This window comes from Pectinophora gossypiella, chromosome 24 (assembly GCF_024362695.1).
Source record: "Pectinophora gossypiella chromosome 24, ilPecGoss1.1, whole genome shotgun sequence".
Taxonomy (NCBI): Eukaryota; Metazoa; Arthropoda; class Insecta; order Lepidoptera; family Gelechiidae; genus Pectinophora; species Pectinophora gossypiella.
Genome location: NC_065427.1, coordinates 9724369 through 9736680, shown reverse-complemented (window position 1 = coordinate 9736680; position 12312 = coordinate 9724369). Strand labels below are relative to the sequence as shown.

Here is a 12312-nt window from a genome sequence, read left to right as displayed (position 1 = left end):
GACATGTCTACTAAGTAAGTCCCAGGTTTAAATTTGGAGTGCTACATAAGGTTACTTTAGTAAGTAGATAGATAGATAGATAAAAGTAAGAACGTAAGTATATATATATAAAAAAAGAACATTACAAATGATAATATTCCATACTACTCATCATCACAGGATTTTCATACGATAAGTACCTACTTACCAATCTATCTGTTATTGTTACATATGGCTGTGCCCACCCCTATAGGGTTTGATGGCGTGACTGCTCGTATGATTCACAGACATTACCGTCTTTGTCCCCTCTGCATGTTTCTCGAAACATGTTTTGTGTGCATTTTAAGCATCACCTCATATTATTACTTGTCGGTTAGAACCACGTGGAGTTATATTCAAGGGCAATGGCTATTCAAAAAAGGTACAGTTGATTTCCGGCATGTTGCTAAGAGATTTATATTCAATCTAATTAAAATATTTTTTTACTAAAAAAATATATTTGATATAGTTGCCAGATTTAGGTACTTGGTCTGTACAAGATCGACAAACGAATAAATACATTTTAAATACTTATTTAACAAGATTATCATGGAAAATTACATATATATTTTACAAATACGCACACACATTTTCGTCTTCTTATCTTAGCGTACTTGAGCCCACAGGTGTGCATAGGCTTCCCCAATTATACCCACACCAAGACCTGCTGCTAAGAGGTGTATTCATTGTTCAACTGGACACCCTCAGGTCTGTAGGCTTAAGTTATTGTACCGGTTGACAGCCCTCAGCGCTCCCCATTTGTCCGACCAAGTAGTTAACGCCATCTGCGGCAAACCCACAACAAGTCATGTATGTAAAAAGAGTAAAAAGTTACAGAGATAACTATCTACCTAACCCGGAAGAAGTGAAGCGTGATTGTATGATGAGCTTTATCGTTCGCGCCATAATTTAATGAATGGTCACGCCGTCATCATATCAGTCATTTAAAACATGATTATGTTCACTAATACATGTGCTTGTATTATCTAGTTACTAATTAAGCATTCAATTTAATATTATAATTAATAATAAGTCTCAGTACTGGACTAGGCACAGGCGAAATATGTAAATTAATTTAATTTATAGGTTAGAATTTACCTAATATGTATTCTTGGTCCAAATCCCTTTTAAACCCTGATAGAAATATCTATCATTAACAAATAGGTACCAACCTATACTATTTATTTTATTAATTTAGGTACATATACATCAATACATATAAAACTTTTACAGGCAGCGTTGTAAAAAGAAAGACTTGGAATACTTATATGCTTGCTAATTACATGCGTACACAGCATTTACTGTAAATGAAAACAAGTAAATTATAAAAATACTAGACTATACTAATTATAAATTATATATAAATACTATTATTTATTTTTTTATGAACAATTTTAACAATCTTACTTAATCAACCTATTTAATTTAATTTCCAATACTTATAGTTTATGTACTGTGTGTTTTCTAATGTTTGAAAAAAATATTAATTCCTAGGTACTCTTAAATAAGATACTAGGTAAATACCTAGTGCGATTAGTGCGAAGTTTGTTTCATGATAATTTCTGTCCTTGACTACACATAGGTGAAATTTGATGAAAAAAGACTGTCGTAATTTGCCAGAAATCGAATTGCTGAATGAATGATTACAGGAATAACTTTCGATTAAAACCCTATTATTACTAAAATACCTCAATTGTCAGTTATTCTATAGCCCGTATTCTAAAATTAGAACAAAAGCGTTATGGCGCGAAATGTCAATGTCGATTATTGCACCTCAAATTGTAAATTTCCTTTTTTAGTTTCAAAATAGAAGTGAATTTCTTTGTTAGGAGAAACATAAAAGACGAAGAAATATGATTCATATAAAACAATGCGTTCATTTATTTCTAGTGATAGGTATATAGGTACCTAAAACATAAACAAACTTTCGACATACAATCTAGATTGTACTACTATAGATGTGTGGTTTTACATGCCAGAAACATGCATTGCTAGAGCTTTCGGTGGCAAAAACTCGTGAAGATTTCAAGGCAAATTCGAGAATGTGATGAATTTTTGGGTGCTACTGACGCCATCTAGTAGTGAGTAGAGTAACTACAAAACTAGGTCAACTCGTGACATTATGAACATTTATCGTGATTTTATTGTCTCGTGTAAGTAATGTAAAATGGATTGTGTAAAATTCTCATAAATATTGAATGATATTTTTAAAAGTTAATAACGATTGGATTAGTGATAAAAGAACAAGATATCCATCCTAGAATTTGTAGTGACATCTAGTGTCCTATAGCGGAAGTACATCGTCATGCAGGTGCTTTGCATTGTGTTATCTAGGGAAGCTAATCTTATGTTAGTATAACTACTACATGGTAGATGGCGGTCTCAATACTGAACATCAATTTTAACATAATTAAGAAAAGTAGTGAATTATTTAATTATTATAAATAAGAAAAATAGTGTTAAAATATAATTCAAAACACGATTTTATTTTTTGTTGTTAATGGCATTCTTTCATTTTACAGAATATTCAAGAGCCCACTAGTAATATCTAGTACGTTGTAGTTCAGCTACTTGTCACTAGGTAGCGCTGTTACTTCTATTTAGTTCTCGAGTTTTCCACCCTTCTCGAGAGCGTTACAGGGATATAAAAGCAAGCAGCGCTCTGCGTTTGGCAAGTAGAATTACAAAGTGAGCGTTCGAAAGCGATCGTGCGAGTTTCCAAGCGATTTTCCATCGAGTTTTCTCAATTAAATCTACAGATATGGCGCTGCTTCCTTACTTATTAGACGAGCTTCGTCCGAGAAGGGCCCGCGACCATCTTTTAGGGCTAGACTTGTCTCCAGACGACTTCTTGACCGACATCTTCGACCGGCCAGCACTCCAAATCCGAAGGTACATGCGTCCGTGGAAAAACCTATCGGCTCTAGCAAAGGATGTCGGATCAACGATCAAAAGTGATAAAGAGAAATTCCAAGTGAATTTGGACGTACAGCACTTTGCTCCTGAAGAAATATCGGTGAAGACTTCTGATGGATACGTCGTGATAGAAGGGAAACATGAAGAAAGGAAAGATGAGCACGGATTTGTGTCACGACACTTCAAACGCCGTTACGCTTTACCTGAAGATTGTAACCCAGAAACCGTGGAGTCTAAACTTTCATCCGACGGTGTCCTGACTGTCATCGCTCCGAAGGTTTCTTCAGGGAAGGACGAGAAGGTCATCCCAATAACCCACACTGGTCCCGTGAGAAGGAAGGCGATAGAAAATGACGAAGAAATGAATGGACAACCAGAGCCAGAAGAGAAATCGCCACAGAAAAAGCGAAGGCGTTGATTCCGTTTTTTTCGTTTTTTTTTTTATAAAACTGCATTTAACTTAGGTAGATAGGTAGGTACTTTTATTTGTATCTTAGATAGTTTATAGGTAGGTACCTACCTACCAACATTTCAACGGTAAAATTACTACGTATAATTTTTTTGTAAAGATAAACATGCATTTTAGATTTGAAGGCAATGCATTATTCTTATGCATGTTCATCTTTTAATTAATTAAGCTAAGTTGTAATTAATTAGTCCCAGTATTTTCAAGTACAATTCTATAATAAGAAAGACTGATTTTCTAAGAGATTTGATAAATAAATATAATTCTAAGAACATTTTTATAATCTTTTATTTGCCAAAGTCGACAACTCCTCTAAAAACTTAATTTAGAGAAATTCAATTCATAGATGGATGTGTCTCTGACTACCCCTATTGGGATATAGTCGCGATCATACATTAAATTATTCCTATGGTGCTGTAGGTATGATTAATGCACATGCCACATACCTATAACTGCACATCTAGTTCTCAAACTGAATACGCTTACAATGATATCATCATCAGCCAAGTAAGTTCAAGGATTTATGGTGATATAAACGCCTGACAGATTATTAAAGCAATGCATTCAATCGTTGTACATTTACAAACTTATGACAGGCATTATTCTCTTATGACACTAGAAGACACTTTGTTTCCTCACTAAGAGAAAAACTATTCATCATATCACTAGCGTTATCATCATCATCAGCCCAGTAACGTCCCCACTGCTGGGGCACGGGCCTTCCCTATGGATGGATAGGGAGAGGGAGATCGAGCCTTAAACCATCACGCGGGCCCAGTGCGGATTGACGGTTATTAACGACTGCTAATGCAACCGGGACCAACGGCTTAACGTGCATTCCGAAGCACGGAGGAGCTCGAGATGAAAACTTTATTTTTTGTGGTCACCCATCCTATGACTGGCCTTTGCGAAAGTTGCTTAACTTCAACAATCGCAAACCGAGCGCGTTTAACGCTGCGCCACCGAGCTCCTCGCGCCACCGAGATCCTCACTAGCGTTATCAAATCAAATCAAATATACTTTAATGCACACAAACATACAAAAACACCCCGTTCCCCGTCATCCCGTTCCCACAGGGTCCGCTTACTTAACCTGAAGATTTGACAGGTCCGGCTTTTTACAGAAGCGACTGCCTGTCTGACTTTCCAACCCGCGAAGGGAAAACCAGCCTAGTACAGGTTAGGTCACATACCTCCGGAACGCATTTTTGAGAAGGTGTGTTTCCTGGTGTTTTCCTTCACCACCGAGCACGTGACAATCATTTATAATCTCAACATGAATTCGAAAACAAATTCGAAAATGATTGGTTTATCCTGTGTTCGAATCTCGGTGGGGACATATCCCAAAAAATCACTTTGTGATCCCTAGTTTGGTTAGGACATTACAGGCTGATCACCTGATTGTCCAAAAAGTAGGATGTTCCGTGTTTCGGACATACGTACGTTTGTTACATGAGCCATGTCAGGGGCCTTTGGCGGCTCAATGTTAACCCTGACACCAGGGTTGATAAGGTTGGTAATCACAACCCACACGATAGAAGAAGATTAAGTAATTGGAAACGTCAACAGCATTTATTACATTTCAAACAATCCATTAGAAAGCATGCGCCTAGCAATACTGATTTCTCTTCAACACTCATAGTTATTGGAAAGGTAACACCGAATTTGTATTCATTTACGTTGCTTATCTCCCATTTACTCATTATAGTGCCTATTTTCTCTTCACCAGACATGATGTCATACACGAATTTGAACACCTTCTGAGCTTTCAACTTCAATATTGGTTCGCCAGAACGGTTTTTCATAACGTAATTTTGACTCCAACATTTATCTTGTTCGACAGAACCTACAAAGTTACCTGGGGGTGCCCACACTAATACGTTGTTGAAGAATAATTTCGTAGGCTTCTTCACCTGAATAATTTCATTTCCGTAGTTGTTAAAGACCTTTATTGTGAAACGTTCTTGTTTTTGTAACTCCTTCACGGCGAGGAAAACTTTTTCGCCTGCGTTATTGTAAATAGTATAGCCGACTCTCCGCGTTTTGCTTATTACTTCGTGTAAGGCGTCGACTCTCTCGACTACTAGAAGCTCGTTCAAGGTACACAGGTAAGCTAGACCGGGATAGTCAGTGGCTACAACCGGGCAAGCCATCCATTTCTCGACTTTATCTTTGGCATCTTTGGTTTCCGATTTTAACATTTAGTTTTCCAATTTTTTTTCATTGTGTCCACAAAATGAGTTTATCGGTTCCGCTCCATTTTTTTTACTGTTGTCGCAATAATGCCGCTGATTGTAGACATGGTTTATTATATAAAATAGTGAGGAAATTGGTTTCGTGAATGACATTTTGACGACATAGTTACAGAGAGTTGTGAATTGATTGAGAGAATACGCACGAAGAAGTTTGTCTAAACTTTATGATCGAAGCTATCGCCATCTGTTGAAATTCGCACGTACTATTATGACTATGAAGCTTACTTGGTTGCTTGCTATTTTAGTAGCCTAAAAGTTTAGTCTGTGTGTTACTCCTATTTATCGCTAGATGTCGCTGAAACAAAAACTTTGAATTTTGTTATGCGTATTTTATTTACCTACACTTACTATTTATGAGATTTATTTTCGCATACAACTTATAACTACGCATAAATTGCTGAGTTTGGAATTATACATTTTCCTGCTAAAACAGGAAGGAATAAGGAAAATCATGCGTTACTTATGTACTTATATTTTCTACTAGGTAGGCTAGGTACCTAATAGTAGGTAATACAGAAATGCTTCACCTAGTTACCACGTTTCTTCTAAGATTTTGTTATAAATAGGTATTTCTTAGAGATGCACCCACTAGACGCCGACTAGTCGGAAAATATTATAATCGGTGACGTAGGAGGGAAAATGTATTTTTTATTTTATAAAATAAGTACTGTACTTAATCACCACATAGTATAAAACAAAGTCGCTTTTTCTGTCCCTATATCCCTATATACGCTTAAATCTTTAAAACTACGCAACGGATTTTGATGCGGTTTTTTTTTTAATAGATAGGGTAATTCAAGAGGAAGATTTATGTATAATAACATCCATTAAATAGAGGAGAAATACTGTTATTTTTTGAGGTTTTTAATGTGATGTCATGTCGTGTTAATTTTTTTAGTACTGTTCAGATCAATCAATCAATCATTTATTTACCAGAATACAATTTACAAAAGATGGTATAGTATTACAGTAGGTCATAGTATTCAACCTTAACTAGGCAATCAAATATTTTAACAATTTGAAAACAAAACTTCCAATCATAATAAATTTAAAATTTTACGTTTTAAAAGACAAATAATCTTTTAAATCATAAAAACAATTCTCCAACAACCAATTTGTCAATGTTTTCTTAAAACAGCTTCCTTCCAATGACTTCAGACAATCCGGTAGTTTATTATATATTAAAATACATAAGTTAAAAACATTTTTTTCATAAATAAAACACCTGGAAGGGGGCTGATATAGCATGTCTTTATACTGTGCTCTAACATGTCTGTTTGAACGTTCTCTACGGAGTTGGAATATATGTTGGTTACACAGAGGCGGAGGACAGGAGTCCTAGTACGGCTTTGAAATAGACTACTCTGGGCCCTGGGCGCTCCACTCGCGTCAGACAGCGTGCTGCGGGGCGGAAGGCAAGAGGGAAACCTAGGGCGGTATATTTTTCCCTAAAACAGTAGTATGGAGATCCCGCTTAGGGACGGTACTGAAAAGTATCGGCGTCCGAAGGATACGATTCCGACGACCCGATTACTCTAGCCGCAGCCAATCAGCTCGCGACACCCCGCCGGCGTGGTCGACGATTTCTCTCATTCAGCTCTTATCGCTATCGACCCACTAGGGTCGATTAATTCTTTCAAATATTTTTCCTCTCAGACGACGCCCTGAGCCGAGGTTCGCGGCCTACTGGGCACCCTCAGGCCTGTTGTCTTAAACGTTGTACCGGGTGAGAGCCTTTAGCGCTCCCCATTTATCCGGCCAAGTAGTTAATGCCATCTGCGGCAAATCTACAATAAGTCACAATAATGAAAGTAGTATGGAGAGTGCAGCACCGACAAGAGCGTGGCTCTTAAATTAGTGATGATTCAAAAGTCATTGGTTTAGGCCCGAACTGGAAATCTATCAAATGAAATGAAATTCTTTATTTGTGAACACAGGTATACAAATAGATATTGTTAGATGTCAATTTGAAACTATGTTGTATTTAAAGAAATATTACACCTATAGGTACATAAAATAGAGAGCCGTGATAGCCCAGTCGGTAGAATGCTTGCCTCTCACTTTGAGGTCGTAGGTTCGAATACACCACCGGCCTAAACCAATGATAGTCGAATTTGTTTTCGAATTCATGTTTGGATCATAAACGATTATCACGTGCTCAGCGGTGAAGGAAAACATCGTGAGGTCCACATTCCCGAGAAATGCATTTTCGGAGGTATGTGACCTAACCTGTGGCTGGTTTTCCCGTCGCGGGTTGGAAGGTCAGACAGGCAGTCGCTTCTGTAAAAAACCGGACCTGTCAAATCTTCAGGTTAGGTAAGCGGACCCTGTGAATAACGTAATGCTGGGAGATGTATAGGTACATAAAATACTTGCAAAAGCGGAAAGGAATCGGGTCAGCTGTTAGGCCGCGCGGCCGTCCGCGGCCGTTCACCCTTCCAAGTAAACAAAAGAGGATCTATTATATAAAAATAATAATGCCAAATCTCCTTTCGTATTACGGGAAATCTTTAATTGACTACCTCCCTCGTATATAACCAGATATACTTATATCTGCATGGAAGCACACACCCATGGAGACAAACAGTTATATATAAATAGTTGTGTGTATATATAGTAATAAAGTATAAATGATGGAAGAACATATAGGAAAATATAATATATTTGTTCGCATAGCTACAACGCGAGCTATGTATATTGCTCAGTGATGGATTACGACGTCTGTGGAGTCGAAGAAATGTAAAAATTATTTATAAAAAAAATATTATTTAAATGTGTCTATTAATCATCATCACCAGCCCATTAACGTCCCCACTGCTGGGGCACGGGCCTTCCCTATAGATGGATAGGGAGATCGGGCCTTAAACCACCACGCGGGCCCAGTGTGGATTGGCTATTACGGACTGCTAATGCAGCCGGGACCAACGGCTTAACGTGCCTTCCGAAGCACGGAGGAGCTCGAGATGAAAAGTTTTTTTTTATTTTTCTGTGGTCACCCATCCTATGACCGGCCTTTGCGAAAGTTGCTTAACTTCAACAATCGCAGACCGAGCGCGTTTACCGCTGCGCCACCGAGCTCCTCTATTATTAAATGCATTTAATCACCACAATTAAAAACAAAACAAACACATCTTATAAATAAAACACCTCCTCCAATGCGTCACATCAAGGTGAGGAGGTCGAGGCAAGGTGTCCAACAGGCTGGCAGCATTACCCCTCTGAATCGCCAGACTAATTCTCTGACAGAAGTAACTACCAGCCCTAGCATCCCCCGAAGCCCGGATAAGACGCATTGAGAGATACTTAACAAACATTTTTGCTTCTGGACCCCAAGGACCCATTTATATTATTTATATTTCACACTAGCAACGCATACATAGTATTACATAGCAGTCTCAGAAAGTGATTTTACAGAACCTACGGATCGTTAGAGTAATGGTCTAACTAGTAACATAATTAATGTAATATAAGTACTGACTACCAGGCCGTAATCAAAAAAACATCATCACATCATTTTGATGTTTTGTTATTTTATTTTTAATATTTTATGAATATGGGTAGCTTAATGTATTTTATTAATTTTTATTTATTATATAGGCAGAAGTTAACGTAATGTAATTTGTACCGTCCGTTCTTTCATTGTGTATGCTTGAAAAAGTAGAATTTGGTGATACCTACTATTTTTATGCAATGTACCTAACCTGAATTCATGCAATAAACGTTTATTATTATTATACTTCCAAACGTTTTCTGTATTTTTATCTTTGGAAATTTTCAAACTTTTGTTAGATCCAAACGATACTAGACTTTTGGGAGCAATCCAAGCTCGAGTCACATCGAAAGCGTCGAAAAATATGAGTCTGTAATATTCATCATCATGTCCCTAGCATTATCCCGTTTTTCACAGGGGCCGCTTACCTAACCTGAAGATTTGACAGGTCCGGTTTTTTTTTACAGAAGCGACTACCTATCTGACCTTCCAACCCGCGAAGCGAAAACCGGCCTAATACATAAATATAAAATACTAAATACTCCGTCGACTCCACGCCACCTCTGTCCGGAACACACATACGAAGCGCTACGCTCCGTCTTAAGGACGACATATGAAGTAATTTTTTTTCCAACTACCCCCCATTCGAGTCTTCACCTTAACTCAACGGGAATACGACCTAAAATCATTTTGTTGGCGAAATATTTTTTCCATTTCATATTTACGAATATGCCCCAAATTCCCCAAAAATTAGAACCGTGAAAGCTAGGGGGTGAGCGGGAGAGGTGGATTTTTCTACTCTCATAGGGTGGGGAGCGAGAAGCAGATAGTTTTACAGAAAGAGAAATACCGTATTCTTTTGTAGTTCCGTCATCTGTGCCGTTTTGATTTGGCTTTAATTATTTCTAGCGCTCGGTGGCGTGAGGAGCTCGGTGGCGCAGCGGTAAACGCGCTCGGTCTGCGATTGTTGAAGTTAAGCAACTTTCGCAAAGGCCGATCATATGATGGGTGACCACAAAAAAAACATCTTGAGCTCCTCCGTGCTTCGGAAGGCACGTTAAGCCGTTGGTCCCGGCTGCATTAGCAGTCATTAATAACCATCAATCCGCACTGGGCCCGCGTGGTGGTTTAAGGCCCGATCTCCCTATCCATCCATAGGGAAGGCCCGTGCCCCAGCAGTGGGGACGTTAATGGGCTGATGATGATGATGATGATTTCTAGCGCGTGCTCGAGCTCCATCGAAAACATGACACATACATAAACTCACGACAATATTCCCACCCGGGTGAGCCCTTAGCGTTCCCCATTTGTCCGGCCATGTAGTTAATACCACTTTCCTTGCTGTTAGAAGCTACAGTAGTTTTAGGCGAGACGTTCGTTATGTTAAAAAATGACTATTCAGTGTAACTATGTTACCTACTTCTTCTATCGTGTGGGTTGTGAGGTGGATTACCAACCCCATCAACCCGGGTGTCAGGGTTATTACTGAGCCGCCAAAGGCCCCTGACATGAATCATGTAACGACTACTCGCTGAATTCGACTTTGTAAGTTTGAATTCATTTTTGGATCATAGCTATAATTGATGAGGAATACAACATTTTATTTAAATTTGACGAGCGCGAATTTATGTATGTATGTATGTTCAAAATATTATTATTATTAATGTTACATACATAATCTTAAGACAGAACAGAAGAGGCAAGATGTTTGGACACCTAATAAGACACGACGAATTTATTAAAAACATCTCAGAAGGAAAGCTAGAAGGAAAGGAAGGGGAAGACCAAGAAGAGCTTACATGGAACAGATTAAAGAGAAGGTTAACGTCGTGTCTTATAGGGAAGTCAAGGAATTGGCCTTTGATAGACTGGAATGGAAAATGCTGCACCAAGAGCGATGCGATTAAATTGACGATGACATAAACTCACGCCTATTTCCTACCAAGGTAAGCACAGACTATGGAATTCCATTTGCTTCGATCTACACACTTCTCTTGCTTCCTCCACATTCATCAATCGTTTCATACACGAACGCCGGGTCAGAGTAGATCGTATTAAACCTTTTCTAAGGACATTTCCAATTTGGTCAATGTACGTCCTTCTAGGTCTTCCTCTGCCAGCCCTACCACCGACCTTCGTTTTTTATCCCGCTTTCGTGATCTTATAAGATTTTATTATTATGTCGTGGGATGTCAGGTAAGATGCATTAGGATGTTATGAACGATCATTTTGTCAGTTGGAGGATTTTTAATATTACCTAAACGTTATTACTTGGTCCCGGGTTCGAATCCCGGTGGGGTCATATTACAAAATACACTTTGGGATCCCTAGTTTGGTTAGGGCATTGCAAGCTGATCACCGAAGTGTGCGAATGAAAAATGATCTGTGCTTCGGAAGGCACGTTAAGCTGTTGGTTCCGGTTACTACTTGCTGATGTAAGTAAGTAGTCGTTACATGAGCCATGTCAGGGTTCTTTGGATCAATAGTAACCATGACATCAGGGTTGATGAGGTTGGTACTCCGCCTCACAACCCACACGATAGAAGAAGTATTATATAAAAAGTAATTTTCGTAACGTTTGCTACGGCGGCGTAGTAGATAAATTGTAGCTAAAAATAGAAACATTATTTGCGTGTTGTCGAGTACTGAAGGAACCCTTTTCAGTATTGATGCCGAATCCAGTACAGACCATCTAATTTTATTTTAAGTTATACCTGTCATCTTCCTATCCGCCTAAAAGGAAAGGGACGGGTGATCGACAGGCATAAAATTTATGGAGCACACGTCAATTTCAGCTAGAAATGTAAAACTCCCAAAATTTCATATCGGCCAATAACCCGACAGAATTGAGTTGACAGCACACGTCAAACGGGTTGCACAACAGCGAGACGCCTATTTGATTCGCCCGGGTTATTCATTCAATTTAAAATTACCATCCGTCCGTCCCATTCCTTTTCGTTGATAAGAAAGTGACGAGTATAACTTGAAGTGAAATTAAGAGACTCATCACGAAAATCACTTTGTGATCCCTAGTTTGGTTATAGGACAATACAGGCTGATCACCTGATTGTCCCAAACAAAGAAGATCCGTGTTTCGGAAGGCATGTTAAGCCGTTGGTCCCGGTACGGCAATGCAGGACGGAAGAGGCAAGTCACAGGGACTGTAAT

General features: G+C 38.6%; 2 protein-coding genes across 2 annotated transcripts; one reads left to right on the top strand and one right to left on the bottom strand.

The window, feature by feature from the left end:
• The first annotated feature begins 2706 nt into the window (after positions 1–2706).
• On the top strand, positions 2707–3677 carry LOC126377759 (protein lethal(2)essential for life-like). The gene has a single exon (XM_050025586.1). The coding sequence runs from the start codon at positions 2780–2782 to the stop codon at positions 3350–3352; it is 573 nt and encodes a 190-aa protein (XP_049881543.1). The 5' UTR covers positions 2707–2779; the 3' UTR covers positions 3353–3677.
• A 1284-nt stretch (positions 3678–4961) lies between these two features.
• LOC126377962 (phospholipid scramblase 2-like) lies at positions 4962–5600 on the bottom strand. Its single transcript, XM_050025996.1, has one exon. It carries the CDS (start codon positions 5598–5600, stop codon positions 4962–4964), a length of 639 nt encoding a protein of 212 aa, XP_049881953.1.
• Between the last annotated feature and the right edge of the window lie 6712 nt (positions 5601–12312).